Below are 23,349 nucleotides of genomic sequence, written 5' to 3'. Positions count from 1 at the left end.
ACCAGCAGGGGGCGTACTCTGATGTTTCATTATATTTCCTTTATTTTTACACTTTCCTGCACTCTGTACATGAAAATGGAGCCTCTAATATAAAAGTGTGAATTCTTTTCCGTTTGAAGCGTACATAAGGAGTGAAACATTTCCCGCACTCTGAACATGAAATAGGACGCTCACCCGTATGAACTTTCTGGTTTCTAAGAAATAAACCTTTGTTTGGAAAACATTTCCCCCACTCGTAACATTAAAAAGGACGCTCACCTGTGTGTATTCTCTGATGGCTAAGAAGGTTTACTTTCTGATTAAAACATTTCCCGCACTCTGAACATGAATAGGGAAGCTCACCTGTGTGTATTCTCTGATGCCTAAGAAGGTTTACTTTCTGATTAAAACATTTCCCACATTCTGAACATGAATAGGGACGCTCACCTGTGTGTGTTCTCTGATGGATAAGTAGGTTTCTTTTACTATTAAAACATTTCCCGCACTCTGAACAGGAATAAGGACGCTCACCTGTGTGTATTCTCTGATGTCTAAGAAGGTTTCTTTTTTCATTAAAAAATTTCCCGCACTCTGAACATGAATAGGGAAGCTCACCTGTGTGTATTCTCTGATGGATAAGTAGGTTTCCTTTATTTTTAAAACATTTCCCGCACTCTGAACATGAATAGGGAAGCTCACCTGTGTGTATTCTCTGATGGCTAAGTAGGTTTCCTTTATTATTAAAACATTTTCCGCACTCTGAACATGAATAGGGAAGCTCACCTGTGTGTATTCTCTGATGGCTAAGAAGGCTTTCTTTTTGACTAAAACATTTTCCGCACTCTGAACATGAAAAGGGACGCTCCCCTGTGTGAATTCTCTGATGCTTAAGAAGGCATGTTTTGTGACTAAAACATTTCCCGCACTCTGAACATGAATAGGGACGCTCACCTGTGTGTTTTCTCTGATGGCTAAGAAGGTTTACTTTTTGACTAAAACATTTTCCGCACTCTGAACATGAAAATGGAATCCCACCTGTGTGCATTCTCTGGTGGCGAAGAAGGTTTCCTTTGTATTTAAAACATTTCCCACACTCTGAACATGAATAGGGATGCTCACCTGTGTGTTTTATCTGATGGCTAAGAAGGATTCCTTTTCGACTAAAACATTTTCCGCACTCTGAACATGAAAAGGGACGCTCCCCTGTGTGAATTATCTGGTGCTGAAGAAGGTATGTTTTGTGACTAAAACATTTCTCGCACTCTGAACATGAATAGGGAAGGTCACCTGTGTGTATTCTCTGATGGCTAAGAAGGCTTTCTTTATGATTAAAACCTTTACCGCACTCGGAACATGAATAGAGATGCTCCCCTGTGTGTATTCTCTGATGGCTAAGAAGGTTTCTTTTCTTTTTAAAACATTTCCCGCACTCTGAACATGAGAATGAATTCTCTCCTGTATGGTATAAAGAAGATTCCCTGAGATGAGATGGTTTCCCGCACCCGTCGGCACTGTCAGATATTAGAGGACTATGTGAAGTATCAGGAGATTCCAATGATCTCCTCCAATGGTGAGGTCTGTCATGTATATTATGAGGAACGGGATTTACTTCTGGAGACGATGCCATGTCATTATCTTCTGTAGTCACATCTTCCTCCGATGTCCTTCTATTCCCACCACAGTGTCCGTCTGTCAGAAGACAAGAAAAATTACCAAGAGTTTTCCACACTCATATACACTGCTCAACACTTTATAATCAGAGTATAGCATCAAGTCAGGGAAACTCCTGGGATATTCATCTGCTCAGTCAAGTAGCAGAGGGGGTTGTTACCAACAGGTGCACTAGATGGGCAACAATGAGATGACCTCCAAAACAGGAATGGTTTTACAGGTGGAGGCCACTGACATTTTCCCTACTCATCTTTTCTGAGTGTTTGTCACTAGTTTTGCATTTGGCTGGGGTCAGTGTCACTACTGGTAGCATGAGGCCATATCTGGACCCTATAGAGGTTGCACAGGCAGCCCAACTCCTCCAGGATGGCTCATCAATAATTCCCATTGCCAGAAGGTTTGCTGTGTCTCCCAGCACAGTCTCAGGAGCATGGAGGAGATTCCAGGAGACAGGCAGTTACTCTAGGAGAGCTGGACAGGGCCGTAGAAGGTCCTTAACCCATCAGCAGGACCGGTATCTGCTCCTTTGTTCAAGGAGGAACAGGATGAGCACTGCCAGAGCCCTACAAAATGACCTCCAGCAGGACACTGGTGTGAATGTCTCTGACCAAACAATCAGAAACAGACTTCATGAGGGTGGCCTGAGGCCCGACGTCCTCTAGTGGTCCCTGTGCTCACTGCCCGGCACTGTGGAGCTCGATTGGCATTTTCCATTGAACACCAGAATTGGCAGCTCCACCACTGGCACCCTGTGCTTTTCACAGATGAGAGCAGGTTCACCCTGAGCACATGTGACAGACGTGAAAGGGTCTGGAGAACCCGTGGAGAACATTATGTTGCCTGTAACATCGTTCAGCATGACCGGTTGGGTGGTGGGTCAGTGATGGTCTGGGGGAGGGGTATCCATGGAGGGACACACAGACCTCTACAGGATAGACAATGGCACCCTGACTGCCATTAGGTATTGGGATGAAATCCTTGGACCCATTGTCAGACCCTATGCTGGTGCAATGGGTCCTGGGTTCCTCCTGGTGCACAACAATGTCTGGCCTTATGTGGTGAGAGTATGCTGCCAGTTCCTGGAGGATGAAGGAATTGATACCATTGAATGGCCCCCACGCTCGCCTGACCTGAATGCAATAGAACACCTCTGGGACATTCTGTTTCAGTCCATCCGATGCCCCCAGGTTGCACCTCAGTCTGTTCAGGAGCTCAGTGATGCCCTGGTCCAGATCTGGGAGGAAATACCCCAGGACACCATCCGTCGTCTCATTAGGAGCATTCCCCAACGTTGTCAGGCATGCATACAAGCACGTGGGGGCCATACACACTCATGAGGACCATTCTGAGGTCCTGCAATGACATTTCACTAAAATGGACTCGCCTGCTGCATCATTTTTTCACTTTGATTTTCGGGGTGTCTTTGAATTCAGCCCTCTGTAGGGCGATAATTTTCATATCCATCAAACTATGTGGCATCCTTTCCTTCCTAACACATTACCCAGTCCATACCAGTATAGATCCTAACACATTACCCAGTCCATACCAGTATAAATCCTAACACACTACCCAGTCCATACCAATATAGATATCCAGCATGATATTTTTCCCATTGATGTGTTTTCAAAGTGTTCCTTTCATTCTTTGGAGCAGTGTATGTTGGTCGAGCATTTCAAAGTTTAGAAGAGATCTGACATGGATCTATCATACAACCTTACCCAACCAAACATCACTAAGTAATAATGCTATTGAAATGACGACAATGTTATGGTTGGGAACATGACGTTATATTGAGGAATGGAGATGGACCTTTTATGTGGTGTACAGTAGGGATAGACCGATTATCGGCGTGGCCGATATGCACTTTCCCCGATATATCGGTATCGGCCCCGGAACTGGCCGATATTGCTGATATTTTTGTCTTCTTAGGCCACCTCCCTCGCCTTGGACAGCCTCGTCTGGAGTCAGGACTAGTCTCATGGGAGTGTATCACAGCAATACACCCATCCGCAGCAGCCTGGTGCCAGCCAGCCACCCACATCCATAAGCCCTGTACCAGCCAGCAAGCCACAGGCCCTGTACCAGTCAGCCAGCCACAGGCACTGTACCAGTGAGCCAGCCAGCCACCCACCCACTGGCCCTATACCAGCCAGCCAACCACCCACAGTCCCTGTACCAGCCAGCCACCTACAGCCCCTGTGCCAGCCAAGTGTGCCAGACAGCCAGCCACCCACCACAGGGTGCCAGACAGCCAGCCACCCACAGATAGGGTGCCAGCCACCCATAAGCCCTGTACCAGCCAGCCACCCACAGGCCCTGTACCAGCCAGCCACCCACAGCCCATGTGCCAGACACCCACCCACCACAAGGTGCCAGCCAGCCAGCCATTAAGCACTGAACAAAAATTAACATGTTCAGTACCAGATTTGTGTCAAAATTTGTCTTAATTTTTTTAAACTTTAAATGTACAAAATATCGGCCCATATCGGCCGATACCTTGTGAAAATATTGGTATCGGCCCTGAAAAAACCATATCAGTCTATCCCTAGTGTACAGTATCTTCTCGTCATTTGTTGGGCACATAATGTTATATTAAGGAATGAAGAAGGACCTTTCATATGGTGTACAGTATTTTCACCTGATTTGTTTGGGATAGGACGTTATATTGAGGAATGGATATGTGGCAAAGCAATAAAAGTAAAAAAATAGGAATTTTTCAGGAGTCATATATGTCGGTCGAGGATTTTGAAGTTTAAAAGAGATCGGTGGTAGAACTGGGTGCAATCACAAAACCAAACTATGACAACTAACCAGATCAATGATGCCACCCAACCAAACATCACTAAGTAAGCTTTAACCCATTCTTCCATAATTACCCGAGCTGATATCTGGAGAAGTTTCTTCCTCTTTAACTGCGTCCATCATCCCAACCTCCTCTGTAAAATGCTGATCACCCCTCACATACGTCTTTTCCTTTATAACCCCAATTTGTACATTTATCAGATCTTCATCCTAAACCAACAAAATGGCAGAAATAATATTAAATACAAAATAATAATAATAGAAGAATGATATCTCTTAGGACTTGGGATCACTTTCCTACATTCTCATCTACCTGATGATGGTGATGGATGGTGTGATCTTCCTGTGTGGAATCCCGGGAATACAGAAGACGGGGACATCTCTCTGGTGGGTTTCTGTAACTGGATGACTCCACCATGGTGTCCTGGTACTGCTTTCTGTGACCTTTTGGAAACTCTGCCTCCTCCATTACAAAATCCTCATCATCCTCCTCTTTTATCTCTTCTTTAATGTTGACTTGTGTGGAATCCCGGGAATACAGAGGACGGGGACATCTCTCTGGTGGGTTCCCATTACTGGATCCATCTGTAGGAAACACACACACTGACTGAATACATTGTTTCTATGTGTTTATCAGATGATGGGGGATCTAGGTGGATCCTCCGTACTGCTCTCTCCTTTACAATAAAGTCTCCTCTTACCCGGTGATGTGAGGGGCGGCTGATTCTCCATCATGACGTCTTTGTAGAAGTGGATCTACAGATCCTCAAACATCAATCCATATACCCAAACAGTTTTTGTAATTAGTGGCCATCACTCACCTGTGCTGATGTCTGGAGAAGTCTCCTCCTCTTTAACTTTGTCCATCATCCCAACCTCTTCCCTGAACTGCTGATCACCCCTCACATACGTCTCTTCTTCCTCTTTAACCTCATCTTTTATATCTATCAGATTTTCATTCTAAACAAACAAAATAGCAGGGAATGGTTTGTTAAAAATGTGAGCACAAATGACCTTATACCTAAAAGTGGAATATATTTTCATACAGTCAGATCACTTTTACGATCTCGAGATCCATCTTCACCTACCTGATGATGGTGGGGGATGGTGTGACCTTCCTGTGTGGAATCCCGGGAATACAGAGGATGGGGACAACTGTCTGGTGGGTTCCCATTACTGGATCCATCTGTAGGAAACACACACACTGACTGAATACATTTTTTCTATGTGTTTATCATATGATGGGGGATCTAGGTGGACCCTCCGTACTGCTCTCTCCTTTACAATAAAGTCTCCTCTTACCCGGTGATGTGAGGGGCGGCTGATTCTCCATCATGACGTCCTTGTAGAGGTCCTTGTGTCCTTCTAAGAATCTTCTGAGAATCCTCCTCACCTCTCCGGTCAGGTCTGTGTTTTTATTAATAGGGATAAGGCAGGAGGTTCAACAATACATTGAGGAAATTACAGGTGTAGATATTACTAATGACCCGTAGGTTTGCTTATTTCACAAAAATGGTAAATCAAAAAAAAAAAAAAAATGAAAGCACGATAGTCCCAACTTATTGAACGCAGCAAAGGGGGCAATTCCAAAAAATTGGCTAAAACTTAAAAAGTCTTACAATTAGAGATTGGTATAAAAGAGTTGAATATACAATATGGAATACATGGGAAGCAGACCAGGAGACCAGACGGAGAGTTTCTCAAACAAGTGGGTTAAGTGGGCGGAGTTCAAGAAGACGAGTAAATATTTAGAAATCTGGACGAATTAGAGTATGAGGGTAGAATATGGGTAGATTAAGAAGAAAAGGAGGTGGTAAAATAGACGACAAGATGAGTATTACCGAGTGGAATGGGAAGTGGGAGGGATCTGGGAAGAAGGGTTTCTGGGTAAGGGTTTTAGTAAGATTATAGAAATGTATTTGTATTTTCTGTTTTTGAAAATTAATAAAATGTAAAATTTTGATTTAAATAAAAACAAAAAAGTGATGACATATGACTTCCCAGAATCCCCCTCACCTCTCCGGTCAGGTCTGTGTTTTATTAATAGAGATGAGAGATGTCATGTGACCTCCCAGAATCCTCCTCACCTCTCAGGTCAGGTCTGTGTTTTATTAATAGAGATAAGAGTGATGTCATGTGACCTCCCAGAATCCTCCTCACCTCTCCAGTCAGGTCTGTGTTTTATTAATAGAGATAAGAGTGATGTTATGTGACGTCCCAGAATCCTCCTCACCTCTCCATTCAGGTCTGTGTTTTATTAAAGGGTAACTCCACTTTCGTGGGGAAAAAAAATCAACAAATAAAGAAAAAACAATATAGCGTATACAATTGCGACACAAATCATATTGTAATTGAATGTTATTAAAAATTACCTTTCCTTTTTAATCTGCAGATGTTGTAATTTTCTAGAAAATGAAATTTGGCTACCTGTAGCTGCTCTGTACACAGAATGTATACTGACCACACCCCCAGAAACATCATTTCCTGTTTGTGTGATTGGCTCACTGATTTTCCCAGAAGTCTGCCTAAGATACAAGTCAGATTTCTGGCATCCCATCTGGCAACAAAAATGTCATTTTTGGAGAGATACTCCCAATAGGAACATGTCGAAAGGGATGCAGGCCCAGCAGCTTTCCTCATTAGAGCCCTGCAGCTGCCACAGCTGACAGATAATTATAAAACCACTCCCATTTCACCCACTCAGCACAGAGGCACAGGGACCAAGCAATGATTTCTTCAGAATAACAAAAGGTAGGAATCTGCAATAAAGTTTGTTAAAATCCCTGCAAGGTATAGAGATCAATCAGAGGGGAATGTTTTTTTCTCACTAAAAGTGGAGCTACGCTTTAATAGAGATAGGAGTGATGTCATGTGACCAGCGAGAGAAAGCAAGGTGGCAACATTTGGTCTGGGTAAAGAGTTGGGGGACAGAAGTGTCAAATATGGGGTTTGAGGAGTGGAGATCTGCAATGTTGAATAAGGAAACGGGGAGTGGGGGACAACAGTGTCCATGGGGGTTGTGGAATATAGGTGAGCAGTGTGAGAAGGGGGATGAGGAGAGGGGAACAACAGTGTTAAATGGGGGTAAGGAATGGGGGATAGCTATGTTAGATGGGGGGTGAGGAGAGGGGAACAACAGGGTTAGATTGGGAGTAAGGAATGGGGGACAGCAGTGTTAGATGGGGGGTAAGGAGCAGGAGACAGCGACGTTAGTTGGAGGATGAGCAGTGGGGCACAGCGGTGATAGATGGGGGGTTGGAAGGGGGGACAGCAGTGTGGGACAGCGGTGTTAGATAGGGGGTGAGGAATCGGGAATAGCAGTGTTAGATGGGGGAGTGAGGTATGGGGGACAGCAGTATTAGATGGGAGGGGGGTGAGGAATGTTGGACAGCAGTGTTAGATGGGATGTGAAGAGGGGGGACAGCAGTGTTAGATGGGATGTGAGGAGGGGGGACAGCAGTGTTAGATGGGATGTGAGGAGGGGGGACAGCAGTGTTAGATGGGGGGTGAGGCGGGGAGACCGCAGTGTTAGATGGGGGGAGAGGAGTGGGGACAGCAGTGTTAGATGGGGGGTGAGGAGTGAGGACAGCAGTGTTAGATGGGGGGTGAGGAGTGGGGACAGCAGTGTTAGATGGGGGGTGAGGAGTGAGGACAGCAGTGTTAGATGGGGGGTGAGGAGTGAGGACAGCAGTGTTAGATGGGGGGTGAGGAGTGAGGACAGCAGTGTTAGATGGGGGTGAGGAGTGAGGACAGCAGTGTTAGATGGGGGATGAGGAGTGAGGACAGCAGTGTTAGATGGGGGGTGAGGAGTGAAGACAGCAGTGTTAGATGGGGGGTGAGGAGTGGGGGACAACGGTGTTAGATGGGGGGTGAGGAGTGGGGACAACGGTGTTTTATGGGAGGGTGAGGAGTGGGGACAACGGTGTTAGATGGGGGGGTGAGGAGTGGGGACAACGGTGTTAGATGGGGGGGGGGGGGTGAGGATTGGAGACAGCGGTGTTGGATGCGAGTGAGGTGTGGGGGATAGCGGTGTTAGATGGGGGGTGAGGAGCAGAGACAGCGGTGTTAGATTGGGGGGGGTGAGGAGTGGGGACAGCGATGTTAGATGAGGGCAGGTAGCCGTGTCTTCTGACACATGCAGAGTATAGATGGCACAGACACGGTAAGGTTCCCGGTCATCCAGCATATATAGATCTGGGGGTCCAGTTAGTATTCAGGCAGAGGAAGGGATTAATGTTAGTTGGGGGGGGCGTTCTGCTGAATGTTTCTAGATGGGAGTGTCCAAGTCACCATGAGCTCTGCTTCTCACCCAGATAAATTGTGGATACCTCGCATCTGTCTGGTGGGGGCGCTCCAGTAGAGCTGGAGAAAGTTTTGCTGTTGGGAAGTGCGCTGTGCGTTCATGCTTTTATTTTTTCACCGGGGGACCAGAAAGAGATCCTCAGTGTTATGCGTTCCTCTGTTTCTGTTCCCCCAGCGGCAAAAAGGAAGGAGGACATTTTCTTTAGGTAACTAAAGATTACAAATATAAAATAAGATCTTATTACCTCCTCTGCTGCCACTTCCAGCTACGTCTCCTCTCTAATTCCTCCCGACTCACAACTCACTCTGGAATGTTCTATGTATACCTGACATCACTTCCTGTCTGTAACAACATCACTTCCTGTCTGTAACTACATCACTTCCTGTCTGTGCATTCCATCTGAGAGAAGTCAGGTCACCACATTGTGGACCATATTGGGATTTTTGTACTTAGTGTACTTACGATGATTGTAGCCGGTGATGTTTTGGTTATTTGCTCTAACAGGTAACTTTTCAGGACTGGCCTTCAGGGTGTTCTCCATTGATCTTCTTCCAAACAGTATCAGTATTTCTTGCTAGAAAACAACTTAGAACCTCCAAACATTATACATTTTTTTTTAGCAAAGACCCTAGAGAAAAAAATGGGGATAGTTTCAATTTTTTATGTCACATGGTATTTGCGCAGCAGTTTTGAAAACGCAATTTTTGAGGGAAAAAAACGCAATTTTTTGGGGGGAAAATACACTTTAATTAATTAAAATTAATTAACCCTAAACCTCAATTTTTTTTGTATAATGTGAAAGATGATGTTATGCTGAGTAAATAGATACCTAATATGTCATGCTTTAAATTGGCGCACACCCGTAGAATGGCGACAAATTACGGTACTTAAAAATCTCCATAGGCATTTACATTGTTTTTTTTGCAACTGATGGGACCCTTTTTCCTCCCAGTGCCCATGCCCCTGAGAACTGGTGATAACCAGACCATTATTCTTGATCTTTACAGATAGTCTACAGACGGGTATGGTGCCAGCTGATTGGAAAAAAGCCAACGTGGTACCAATATTTAAAAAAAGGGCCGAGATATATCCCGGGTAACTATAGGCCAGTCAGCCTAACATCAGTAGTCTACAAGATTTTGGAGGGGATGTTAAGGGACCATATACAAGACTTTAGTAATGAAAACGGTATTAGTAGTAGTAATCAGCATGGATTCATGAAAAATCGTTCTTGCCAGACCAATCTATTAACCTTCTATGATGAAGTGAGTTGCCATCTAGATAAAGGAAGGTCTGTGGATGTGGTGTATCTGGATAAAGGAAGGCCTGTGGATGTGGTGTATCTGGACTTTGCAAAGGCATTTGACCCAGTTCCCCACAAACGCTTACTGTACAAACAAAGGTACGTAGGTATGGACCATAGGGTGAGTACCTGGATAGAGAACTGGCTCCAGGGGAGAGTCCAGAGGGTGGTGATAAATAGGGAGTACTCGGATTGGGCGGGTGTGGAAAGTGGGGTCCCCCAAGGTTCTGTCCTGGGGCCAATCCTGTTTAATTTATTCATAAACAACCTAGAGGATGGGATAAACAGCACAATCTGGGCATTTGCGGACGATACTAAAGTAAGCATGCCAATATCTTCTATGCAGGACGTGGTAACCTTACCAGCAGACCTGAACAAAATAACGGGGTGGGCAACTACATGGCAGATGAGGTTTAATGTTGAAAGTGTAAGGTAATGCACTTGGGCATCAGAAACATGAACGCAAGTTACTCGCTAGGGGGGAACCTCTGACTGAATCTAAGATGGAAAAGAACCTGGGAGTCCTATTCGACTACAGGCTTGGCAGTGGCATGCAATACCAAGCTGCTGCAAGCAAAGCCAGCAGAATACTGGCATGTACTGTATAAAAAAGGGGATTTACTCCAGAAATAAAGAGATTATTCTCTCACTCTACAAGACTCTGGTCCGGCCACATCTGGAGTATTCCGTCCAGTTCTGGGCACCGGTCCTCAGAAAGGATGTGCTAGAACTGGAGAGAGTACAGAGAAGGGCAACAAAAATAATTAGGGGAACGGAGGGCATCAGCTATGAGGAAAGACTACAAGCACTGAACTTATTCTCTCTGGAGAAGAGACGGTGAGAGGGGATATGATATCAATGTACAAATACTGTACTGGTGACCCTAGCATCAGGAAAAAACTTTTCAGAGAAAGGGAATACAATAAGACACATGGCCACTCACTAAAACTAGAAGAAAAACGGTTTAACCTTAATTTACGTAAGGGGTTCTTTACTGTCAGAGCAGTAAGGATGTGGAATTCTCTTCCGCAAGCAGTGGTATCAGCAGGGAGCATTGATAGTTTAAAAAAACTATTAGATGGGCACCTTAAAGACCACAACATAAAGGGGTATACAATGACAATGTACAGTTAACAGCAAACACACGCACACACACACATTATGGGTTGAACTGGTGTCTTTTTTCAACCTCACTAACTAAGTAACTATGTAACTGCAAGATCCTTCCACCCACCCAGGTGAGTGGGGGCGCCCCTTCACTGAGAGGGCTTAGAGGAAGACTTGGCTGACCTCTGGCCCCGGGGATTTTTTTTGACCTTGCCCCGAAGGCTTGAGTCTGGATGCTGACGGTTGAGGCCATCGGCACTGCCTGGATCTGGAAGCACTGGTCTTATGTTTGCTTGGGATCTTAAAGGTGGAACTCTTCCTCTTCCTCTTTACAGGTAGCAACGTACTTTTCACTCCCGAGATCTTTTGGATATACTTATCCAGATCATCACCAAAAAAAGGCGTTCTCCCTGAAAGGGGAAGCTAGCCAGTAATTGTTTACATGGTAATTCCACAGACCAGCTCTTTAACCAAAAGACTCTGCGCATATGCATTGTCATCAGAGCAAATCGTGACATTTGTCTTATGGAGTTCGTAAGAGCATCTACTTCGAAATAAAAAGCGTGAAGTAGATCTGACAGATCTTCCACAGACTCTCCTTGACAAGAAACTGTCTTGGCCACTCGCTTTATGTGGTCTTTCAAAGACTGACACACTCCTATGGCTGCTACTGCAAAACCTGCAACCGCAAAGGAGGCTTTAAATAAAGATTCCAACTTTTTATCTGCTGGATCTTTAAAAACCTGGGCATTATCCACAGGACAGGTTAAATTCTTGTTAACCGAAGAAATGGCTGCATCCACAGTGGGAATTTTCCATCCCTTAGAAAATGTATCCTCCATAGGATATAACAATGAAAACCTTTTAGGAGGAACAAATATCCTATCTGGATGATCCCAATCATTATACACTTCTTGCTCTAAGAGTGGATGCATGGGAAATGACCGAGGACTCTGAGGAGGGCGCAATGAGCCTAGGGAGGAAAAAGAGGGTTCAGTAGTCTCTAAGGGCAGGAGTTTAAACACAGCCCGGACCATCTCAGCAAGAGACTGGATAAACAATCTCTGGGATTGAGAAGCTGATAGAGATTCCTCTGACCCCTTGGAAGTGGAACTTTCAGCTTGACCTTCTATAGAGTCACCCTCAGCTACATCTTCCACATCCTCTGCCCAATCCTGAACTCATTCAGGGGTGGCTCAGGAAAGGGGGATCTAACGCGCTTCTTTCCTCCATGTGGTGCTGCAATCATGTCAGCAATCCTACCCTCTAGGCTGGCAAATGCTGATGCCAAATCGTCCTTGGTAACATAGGCTGTGTCAGAAGTACACGACATAGCTACTATGTCTGATAAAGCCTCTGGCTTCTCAGGAGGAGTAGACATAGTGGAAACATGACTAGGACCTTCAGGGCCTGACGGTGGCATCACAGTGCCCTTTCCAACTGTGCTCCCTCCAGCCCTTTTTTGGGCAGACATTCCTTTATAGCAAGACAAACTTGAGGTACTACCTTTAAAGTGTACTCAAAGTCTGTGCTAAGCTTATACAGCCTAATGCACACAACACTGATTACCTAAGATACAGGACCTATTAGTGCCAGTAACATACATCCACAGTGACTCATGTAACCCAGCTGCTGCTGCTCTGTGTCCCCTTTCAGCCTGTGACAGAGACTAGTGTGTTGGAAACAGTTCCTTGCAGAATGTGCCCTTTTATGTATGTGCGGCGTGGTGTGTGGCATCCACTTGCACGCCAAATTGCTTTAGAACACGCCCACCACATGGCGTATGCCTGTACTTAAATGTTAAGATTCCCCCATGCATGGGAATAGGCGTACGCCATAGACACGTGACACGCGATCCAGCAAAGGTGAACATGCGAATGCCTATGCGCCAGGGCTAACACAACAATCAAATAGAGGAGAGAGCAGTTTAGGCTGAATCTTGTTTGTCCCAGCTGATACTTATCAGATAATAAGCTCAGGGTAACAAACAGTGTAACAATATGCTTTAAACTTACTTTTCATAAACCTGCTACAATGTAAATACAAGCTGAAATACACTTGACATAAGTCTCTGTAATCTTATTAATGGGAACAGTGCATAAAATATTTACAGTTTTGCAATTTTTAACCTTTTAAGGTTTTTGTTTGCTGTGTAAATATTTAAAATGGACTCCCCAGTCCTCTCGCAGGACACTGCTATAAGCAAGAATCCAATCTTCACTCTTCACGGTGAGCATGGGCTTAGAGACCTTCAAGGACTGGGTCCTCTATATAAGAGGGGTCACGGACTTGGACCTGTAGAGCACCCTGCACAGAGCGCCTTTGGGGTTTGGTATTCCAAGGGTCTGTATCCCAGGGTCCAGCGCCTAAAAAGGACAGCGAGGATGGCTCGGGTACCATCTTTTTAGTCCATTGACTGTTTTAGATGGATCCAATAGCTAACCCCTTAGATCCAGTGATCTTTGTTTGGGGTATGATAAAAAAATCGTCTTTCTTCTTTTAAACAATAACAAACATGTGGAGCACCTCTCCACAGCGACCTTCACCTTTTAGACACTGGCGAAAAAAACTTAGGTACTTCCTGTATGGGGTTATATAGGGGGTCATCAATTCTGATTGGTTGCCACTGTCCTTCACCTATAGGTGGCTATATAACCCATATGTTATGATTTATTGCTCTGTGTCCCGTGATGTACGAAAATAAAGAAGTACATCATCAGCAACAGCCACCACTTTGTATTCTCTGTCTCTTACCGTAATGTCCCTAATATTCACGTTGGCCCGGAGTCTGTTTAAGAAAGGTTCTAAAGTCATTATGAACACCAAGGTGGAGAGGGGACAACCCTGCCTCGTCCCATTGGTGATATGGAAAGCGTCTGACAGGTGGCCATTAGCTCTCACTCTGGCGGACGGGGTAGAACATACTAGAATACTAGCACACCGTCCCATTGATCAAAGCATTGCTGCCATGTAATCCCATGCAACCCTGTCGAACGCCTTATCAGCGTCAAGTGAGAGAAAGAAGCCCTGTTGATTAGAGGAAGCGAGCCAATGATGTAGATTCAGGGCCTTGATCGTATTGTCTCTGGCTTCTCTGCCTGGCATAAAACCTACTTGGTCTAAGGAGATCAGGTGTGGAAGAATAGGGAGCACTCTGTTGGCTAACATTTAAGCGTAGAGTAAAGCAAAATTGGTCTGTAATTGGATGTAAGTGGGGGGTCCTTGTTTTCCTTAGGTATGACCGTAATATGCGCTTCGAGGAGGCGGTCTAGGGGGGTTGGAGTGTCCAGCAGTTAATTAAGTGTATTGAGTAGCTGGGGAAGAAGGATATTTGAGAAGCATTTGTAGTATTGAACCGTGAGTCCATCGGGACGGGACTTTTACCAGGTTTTATTTGTTTCAGGGCAGTCTTTAACTCAGTCAAGGTAAATGGTTGCTCTAGTTCTGTCTTTTTCTCTGTCGAGATAGCAGTGGGGCAGTCTTCGGATAGGAAGTCCTCAATTAAGCGATTGCATGTGGTCTGTTCATGGGGGGAAGGCTCAGAAGAGTTAAGGTTGTACAGCTTCTGGTAAAAAAGTTTGAATTGTTTGGTTATGTCCTCATTTTTGGTGAGAGTGTTACCCAGTCTATCCTGAAGGTGATTTATAGTAGTACTCCTTCACGAGCTACTTACAGCTCTGGTAAGTAGCTTTCTGCTTTTATTACCCTGTTCATAGAATATTTTCTAATTAAGTATATAAAGGTGGTGAGTCCATTTACCTAGTTCCTCCACCAAGAGAGAACGTGTATGCTCCAGGTCTCTAAGGGTATTTTGATCTTGTGTTTTTTTATGAACCTTTACCAACATTCGAATGTGGTCTGTTAGCAACTGAATCAATTTCTGTTTTTCTTTTTTTTGCCACAGCTGATATAGAGAGTAGGGATGATCGAACGGTTCGGGTCGACCATCGGTTCGACCCAAACATTGGCTGTTCGAGGTTCGGCTGAATTCCGAACTTTTTGCTGAAAAAGTTCGGAATTCGGCAACCAGAATCGACCAAAATGCAATGGTTCAGGAAATGGGCTTTAAAAGCCCGTGATTGGACCAGAACCATCAGTAAAAGCCAATTGAGGGGGCAGGAGAATGCTAGGAATGTGATTGGAGTGACTAGGGGGTCTATAGGCCAATCATTAGTGAATACGCCCCCCAGTATATAAGATAGCTCCCGCCAAATTCCTAGCATTGTAATACAGGGACATGGAAGAGACTGGAAGCAGTTCTGTGACTTCTGCTACAAAGTGTCATTTAGCAATTTTTAGTGTGAGGAAAGGGGTATCTAGTGTAGTTAGGGTGCTATTTTCCACTATAGTTAGCTTTAATAATTTAGTTTCTGTAGGGAAAGTGTTAAGTGTAAGGGGACCGTAGTGTAGTGTAGGGTTAACTGACTCTGACTGCTATGGCAGGGTGACAAAACCCTTCCATATCAGGGTGACCGCTATAGAGAAAAGATTGTTTCTCTTAGGTCACATTCAGTGCACCGATATGGCTTCTCACCTGTGAGCATGCTTTTTGCTTCAGGCGTTTATAGGGCTTTTTTGAGGAGATGTTTGGAGTCAGGCATGATATCTGAACATCTGTGTAGGGGTATATATACAGACACCCATGTCTGTATATATACACATATATAGGTGTGAAAGTAGCAGAAACATATGCTTGCGCTAATTAAATAATTAACAGGCATATGTCTCCGCTCCTATAACACCTATATGTGTGTATGTGTATAAATACATACAAGTGTGTGTGTATATATACCCCTATACAGAAGTTCAGATGTTTTGCCTGCCTCAAAAGACCCCAAAAAAAACGCCAGCTGCAAAAACACACCTGGGCGTTTTTGTAGCTGGCATTTTTTTGGGCATTTTTTGGGCGTCTTTTGAGGCAGGCAAAACATCTGCTAGAGTCCTGCGTTTTTTGGCTCACGGCACCACCACCACCTGGGGTGGGAGGCTTCCCGTCGATGAGAGGCGCCCACGCCATCTGGTACGGTAAGTACGTTCTGTGTGGGGCCTTCTGTCTGGGGATTGCAGTCTGCTAGGTCTGTGGTATCCCCTCATGTCTGTGTGTCTGGGGCTCGCCTTACTCCTGATCCCTGCGGGGGCTCTACCGCGTCTAGGATGCTATGTGGGGGGGTTGTGGGGGTCCCTACCCTGGGTGACACGTTTGTGGCTGTGTTTGGGTGCAGACATGCATGGGCGCCCCGCTGCAGTGTAAAAAACCGCGGGTCCGCCATTTTAGGTGTGGGCAGCTGCTTAGTTTCACTATGGGCACTTTCTGCAGCTCTCTATGTAGTGTGTTTTGGCGCCTTAGGGCGCCATATTGCGTGTGGCAATGTGTTTCTTCTGTGCACATGTCGGCGGCCATTTTCCCGGAGCCTCCCATTGCTTTCTATGGGCAACCATTTTCCCTTAGCCTGAGTCCTGTTCAGCCTCATGCGGTGTGACATCACTTCCTTTCTCATACTGAGGAGATCATCAGCCAGCGGGGTAACACTTGTGGGGGTCTGTTTTCTTTCTGTTTTGTGGGGAATATCTCTGGCTATCAGCTTTGTTCCTGCCTGAGGGGTCTATCAGTGTAGTCCTTAATAGCGGTGTATTGCGGTGGGATCGCCGTGCGATTTAAAGGGCCAGCGCCAAAAAAGTTATTTTATGGAGTCCCAGGACAGCAAATTTCCCCCAGCTTTGGTGGATGATTCAGGCTCCTCTGAATCATCTACACTTACTGCTGCACTTGCGACTTTAGCGTCCAAAGTGGATCTTTTGATGGCTGAACGGGATTCTAGAAAAAGGCCTAGGTTTTCTCACTCTTCTGATTCTGACATGGTTGCTGTAGATAGTGTACCCCTGGAGGGGTCTCATTCCTCCCAGTCTGAAGGGGAGGCGGAGGACGAGGAGGGGGATGATTCCCCCCCTGGGACGGCCAGAGAATGTGCTGCTATGTCTGTGCTGATTACTGTTGTGAAAGATACACTACATTTGGAGGATGAGCCCAACCCTCCGGGTAAGCGGTCCTCTTTTGGGACCCGCAGATCCCAAAAAGCGGCGCAGGTGTTTCCTTGCCCCGCTGAGTTTCATGAGACGGTGAATGAGCAATGGTGCAATTTGAAGGGCAATTTTGTGGTACCTAAACGGTTTCAACTCCGTTAGCCCTTTGCGTCTCCTACGGATTTGCGCTGGTCTGTAGCCCCTAAGGTGGATCACACGGTGTCCAGATTGAACAGGGCCACTCTGGTACCCACTGAGGTGTTCAGGGACCCTACGGATAGGCGGTTGGAATCCCTCGCCCGTCACGCCTATATGGTGGCGGGTTCCTTGCTGAAACCTATTTTCGCCTCGGTTAGGGTGTCTCAGGTGTCTCAGGCTGTGGCAGATTGGACCAAGGTGCTTAGGCGCACCCTCGTGGCTGACTCTGCCCCCCCTACCGCTTTGGAGATGGTGGACCAGATTAGTCAGGCGGTTATGTACCTGTGTGACGCGGCCTTAGATGAGGCCCCTTTAGCCGCACGCCTGTCTGGTGTCGCGGTGCTTAACCGTCGCCTGGTTTGGCTGAAGAGCTGGTCGGCTGACCAGACTTCCAGGAAGACAGTGTCTGGCATCCCTTATGCGCTGATTCATCTTTTTTGGGAATCCCTGGACGAATTGGTTAAAGGAGTCTGGGGGCAAGAGCACTCTGCTGCCCCAGAATCCTAAAGGTAAGTTTTTCCGCGGTAAGCTGGGCCCTTCCTTTAAACCAAACCAGGGGTCCTTTCGTGCTTTCAAAGCACAGGACAAGGGAAAACCCTTTAAAGGCCATGGCGGCCAGAGGAAGCCTTGGGCGGGCAAGTCAAAAGCCGCCCAGGCTGGAGCGGCGGCCCAGCCCACCTCAACCTGAAGGGACGCCCTCATCTGTTCCAGGGGTTGGGGGACGTCTGCATGGTTTTCTCGAACCTTGGCTGCTCCGGATTCTGGACAGGTGGGTTCAGGAAATCATTCGATCAGGTTACAAGATCTAATTCCTTTCGCGGCCAGGTTCTTTCCCTCAAATCTTCATTTGACCCAACCATTTGCAAGATCTTCATCGGGCGGTTCAGGATCTTCTCGCCCAGGGAGTGATCGTCCCGGTGCCTTATAGGGACAGATTTTGGGGTTTTTACTCGAATCTGTTCACTGTGCCCAGAAAGGAGGGCAAGGTGCGTCCAATTCTGGACTTGAAAGCTCTGAACCGCTTCGTGCGCATTCAAAAATTCCGCATGGTATCGCTCCGCTCAGTGGTAGTCTCCCTGAGCCCAGGAGATTTTCTGGCTTCCATCAACCTCAAGGATGCGTATTTACACATCCCCATATTCGAGGGTCATCAGAGGTACCTCCGATTCGCAATCGCGGAGGCACGCTATCAGTTTGTGGCGTTACCTTTCGGTCTTGCTTCGGCCCCAAGGGTGTTTACCAAAGTGCTGGCTCCTGTTTTGGCCCTGTTTCGGGCACAGGGCATTGCGATCTTGGGATATCTGGACGATCTTCTGTTAAGATCGAGTGCCAGTCAGAGCCTGCTGCGCGATCTGCCCACTACGGTTCAGACGCTCCAGGAGTTCGGGTGGACCATGAACGTCCAGAAATCGACTTTGTCTCCTTCGGTTCGTCTCCCCTACCTGGGGATGGTCCTGGACTCCACCCAAGTGAAGGTGTTTCTACCGGAGGACAAGCTCTGGACCCTACAGGACGAGGTCAGGTCCCTCAGGGACAACCAATCCTTGTCGCTCAGGACCTGTATGCAGTCCCTTGGGGTTGATGGTGTCTGCTTTCGAAGTGATACCGTTTGCTCAGTTTCACACGTGGTCTCTCCAGGCAGAGATACTGGCCAGATGGGACAGACTTCCTCAGTCCTTTGGACCTGAGGGTTTCTTTGAGTTGCCTGACCAGAGAGGATCTTCTGTGGTGGCTCCAGTCTCCATCCGTAGTGGAGGGGAAGTCCTTCCAGCCGTTGTTGTGGACGGTGGTAACCACGGATGCCAGCCTGTTGGGCTGGGGTGGCGTTCTGGGCACTTTGTCTGCCCAGGGCACTTGGTCGGAGGAGGAATCCTCCCTGCCGATAAACATTTTGGAATTGCGAGCGATCAGGCTGTGCCTGCTCCATTGGTCGGATCATCTTCAGGGCCGCCCTGTATGGGTGCAGACGGACAATGCCACTGCGGTGGCCTACATCAACCCAGATGTGGATCTGTTCGCGTCCTGGCTAAACAACAAGGTGGGTAGGTTCGTGGCAAGAACGTGCTATCCTCTGGCAGACGCCTCGGATGCGCTGGTGGTGCCTTGGAATCAGTATCGTCTGATTTATGCTTTTCCCCCGATTCAGTTGTTGTCCAGGTTCCTTCGCAGGTTGGTCTCGGAACCGAAGTTGGTGATTCTGGTGGCCCTGGACTGGCCACGCCCGTCTTGGTATGCGGACATCATGCAACTGGTCATCGAGCCTCCCTGGCGACTCCCGTTACGAGATGATCTGCTGTCTCAGGGGCCGATATTCCATCCTGCTTTACAGTCGCTGGCTTTAACGGCGTGGCTGTTGAAAGTCAGGTTCTGAGAGATCGAGGTCTCTCTTCGGAGGTCATTCCTACCCTGCTCAAGGCCAGGAAGGCCTCATCTGGTAAGATCTATTACCGTACTTGGAAGGCTTATTTTGCCTGGTGTGAATCCAGGGGCATCCCTCCTCGCTCCTTCTCGGTAGCGAGGGTGTTAGCTTTCCTGCAAACTGGTGTGGACCAGCACCTTGCGTTGACCACGATTAAGGGCCAGTTATCTGCACTGGCTGTCCTTTTGCAGCGCCCCTTGGCATCTAACTCTTTGATTCGCACCTTTATTCAAGGTGTGCGTCATTTGGCCCCTCCTCGGAGGGCGCCTTTACCTCCTTGTGACTTGAACTTGGTTCTGTCCATTTTGCAACGTCCTCCCTTTGAAAACATCAGGGAAATTTCTTTGCCTCTTCTGTCAAAAAAGGTTGCCTTTCTGGTGGTGATCACTTCTGCTCGCAGAGTGTCGGAGTTGGCGGCCCTGCCTTGCCGCTCCCCTTACCTGGTGGTTCACAGGGATAAGGTGGTCTTGCGACCTAACCAGTCCTTCCTTCCTAAGGTGGTTTCTGATTTTCACCTTAATGAGGACATTGTTTTGCCTTCGCTGTGTGCGAATCCTAAGCATCCTAAGGAGTTTGCTTTGCATTCCATGGATGTTGTCCGGGCGATCAGGGTTTACCTGTCGTTCACTGAATCCTTTAGGAAATCGGATTCTCTTTTTGTCCTTCCTGAGGGACCCCGGAAGGGTATGGCTGCGTCTGCGGCAACCATTTCTAAATGGATCAGACAGACTATTGTACAGGCCTATTCGCTTAGGGACCGGGCTCCGCCCTTCCCTGTCAAGGCGCACTCTACCAGAGTGGTGAGTGCATCCTGGGCCTTCCGGCATCAGGCTTCAGTGGTCCAGGTGTGCAAGGCTGCGACTTGGTCGTCTGTGCACACCTTTTATAAATTTTACAAACTTGATGTTCTGGCATCAGCTGATGCCTCCTTTGGCCGCAAAGTTCTCTTTGCGGCAGTGCTTTAAGTGGACCCTAGTTTTGCGGGTCCCCTTGTTTATTTGCTTTCCTGGATTGTTGTTCCAGTTGAGCTTTTTTTATTACCCAGAGGTTTTACCTTTCTGTTCGAGTAAGTTTCCTTTCTCTGACTTTGCGTTGCCTTTGTGACGGTTACGTTTCCCACCCCTCATGTCTACACTGCTTTGGGACATCCCATTGGTGAAGACTGAATGAGTGGGCGGCGACTGTCAGAGGACTCAGAGAAAGGAATTTTACGGTAATATTTTACAAAAATTCAGTTTTCTCTTACGTCAGAGGACGTAAGAGAAAACTGAATTTTTGTAAAATCTTACCGTAAAATTCCTTTCTCTGAGTCCTCTGACAGTCACCGCCCCCGCCCCTCTATTGGGGTTCTTTTGGACTTTAACTTCTTGCTACCAAACTGAGTTGGGAATGCTGATAGCAGGGGGTTATTGGACCAGTGGGACAGCCCCCATAGGTGTGTCTATGTAAATTACTTTGTTTTTAACAAGTCTTATGCCTAGCTTGCTCCTATGGATAAGAGGTCAATACCCATTGGTGAAGACTGAATGAATGGGCGGTGACTATCAGAGGACTCAGAGAAAGGAATGTTACGGTAAGATTTTACAAAAAAATTTTTGTAGGGCTCGATAAGGTAGAGCTGTGCTGCCTGAGGAGTTTTCAGCTACAAGGGAGAGGGGGACATTGAATTCTCCTCCCAAGATCAGCATGCCCTCCCGAAAATCGATTAACAAGTCACATCGTTTCCTGAAAAAGGAGACTTGATGTTCATTGGGGCAATATATGTTCACAAGGGTCATTTGTCGGGATGCATACGTGCCCTTTAAGAAAACATATCGCCCCTCAGGTCAATCAGTGAGTCTGAAATCGTAAAAGGAATGTGCTTAGATTGCAAGATGGACACCCCCTTGGTTTTAGAATGCAGGTTTGTGGCATGGACCACTGTAGGAAATGTTTTGTTCGTGAGTCTTGGAATAGTGTCTGAGCGGAAATGGGTCTCTTGTATAAAAATTAGTGATCGACCGATATTGGTTTTCGTTGCCGATACCGATATTTCACTGATCGCATATCGGTATCGGACGATATTTTCACACATGTAAAATGTTGCCAAAATAACACAAATTTCGACACAAATCTCTTAACAAACATGTTAAAAATGTTAATAAACAAAGATTAGCACTAAGTGCTCGTTCTTCACACCTTAACTGCATAAAAATGGATAGGAAAACTTCAATTGCAAGGACATTTGCATTTCACATCATCCTATTGATGCATTAATGCATAATAAAGTGCTGCAGTAGTGGACTCACTCACTGCAAAATGTTTAATTCACTACTGCAGTGCAGTCAGTGCAAAACTGCTAGAAAAAAGCTAGGCAACAACAGCTACACAATGAATACACACACTGCACAACTGCTATAAAAAGAGCAAGGCAAGAGCTAGACATGTCACAGTGGATCGGACTGGAGTCAGTGGAGGACTATCTGCAGTATGGCACTCACTGCAACTACTGCAGTCAGTGCAATACTGGTAGAAGAAAAGCAAGGCAACAGCTACACAGTGGATTGGACTGTAGTCAGTGACTACCACTGCAGTAGGGCACTCACTATAATGCAATAGTGATTTAAAATTATTGCAACAATGAGTGGCGTTCTACTGCAGCAGTAATCTACTGGCACTGACTCCAATCCACTGTCTACTATGTCTATATTTTTTTCTAGCACTTTTGCATTGACTGCAGCGCAGTGCAGTCAGTGCAAAACTGCTAGAAAAAAATAGATAGACACAAGCTAGACAGTGGATTGGACGGACTCAGTGGACTGGTGAACAGACACTACTACTACACTTTCAAATCAACACTCCCAGTTAAGTAGAACAATATTCTAGTGCAGAAAGCATAACATTTCAGCATGTTCACCAGTTAAACGGCTTTTTTTCTTTTCATAAATTGCTGCTACTTCACTAAAAACACGCTCACTTGGTACTGAGGAAGGAGGAGCAGAATATCTATTTGACCATGATTCATTTTCTCTTCTGTCCGTTGTCTTTTAGGACATTTTTCTCCTGCATCCTACTCTTCCACATCAGAAACCTTCTCTTCTTGTCCTTGACTTTTCTTTTCGTCAGGAGGAACCTCCTGCACCTTCTGTTGAATATCTTCTGTCAGCAATTGCTTTGCCTTGGCCAATACATCATCAGAAGAGAAAGGATGGTTCTTGTATCGAGGATCCAAAAGACATGCAAGCACAACAGTTTTATTCTCCTCATGCTTCATAAACCTTTTGGCGAGGCTGTCCCTCATGGCTTGCCTACATGCTTTGATGCCACGTGTGTTGGGTCCTTCATTCTGTTGAAGAAGCATCTTCAGGACTCTCACACATGGGATCACAGAGGACACAGATGACTCGTAATGACTAACCTGCAGTGTCACTTCCTCAATGGGTACGAACGTCTCTATATTGTTGGCTACTATGTCCCACTGATCTGCAGTAGGGCAAGAATGTCCTCCAAGTCCATATTCACCAGAATATATGGTGAGAGCTCGCTTCTGCTCAAGCATCCTCTATA

General features: G+C 46.3%; 1 protein-coding gene across 1 annotated transcript in view; it reads right to left on the bottom strand.

Moving 5' to 3' along the window:
* Positions 1-241: 241 nt before the first annotated feature.
* The window catches only part of LOC309543894 (uncharacterized protein), a gene marked incomplete at both ends in the record, with an annotated part of 89,354 nt that continues 66,246 nt past the window's right edge, over positions 242-23,349 (bottom strand). Inside the window, 5 exons of the mRNA XM_082276308.1 lie at positions 242-1,668; positions 4,527-4,662; positions 4,766-4,795; positions 4,970-5,037; positions 5,755-5,803. Of these exons, the coding sequence (XP_082132434.1) occupies positions 242-1,668; positions 4,527-4,662; positions 4,766-4,795; positions 4,970-5,037; positions 5,755-5,803 (1,710 nt within the window). The remainder of the gene's footprint in view (positions 1,669-4,526; positions 4,663-4,765; positions 4,796-4,969; positions 5,038-5,754; positions 5,804-23,349) is intronic.

Source organism: Pelophylax lessonae (genome assembly GCF_965119305.1).
Source record: "Pelophylax lessonae genome assembly, contig: HAP1_SCAFFOLD_484, whole genome shotgun sequence".
Lineage (NCBI taxonomy): Eukaryota > Metazoa > Chordata > Amphibia > Anura > Ranidae > Pelophylax > Pelophylax lessonae.
This window is presented reverse-complemented; position numbering and strand designations above follow the sequence as displayed.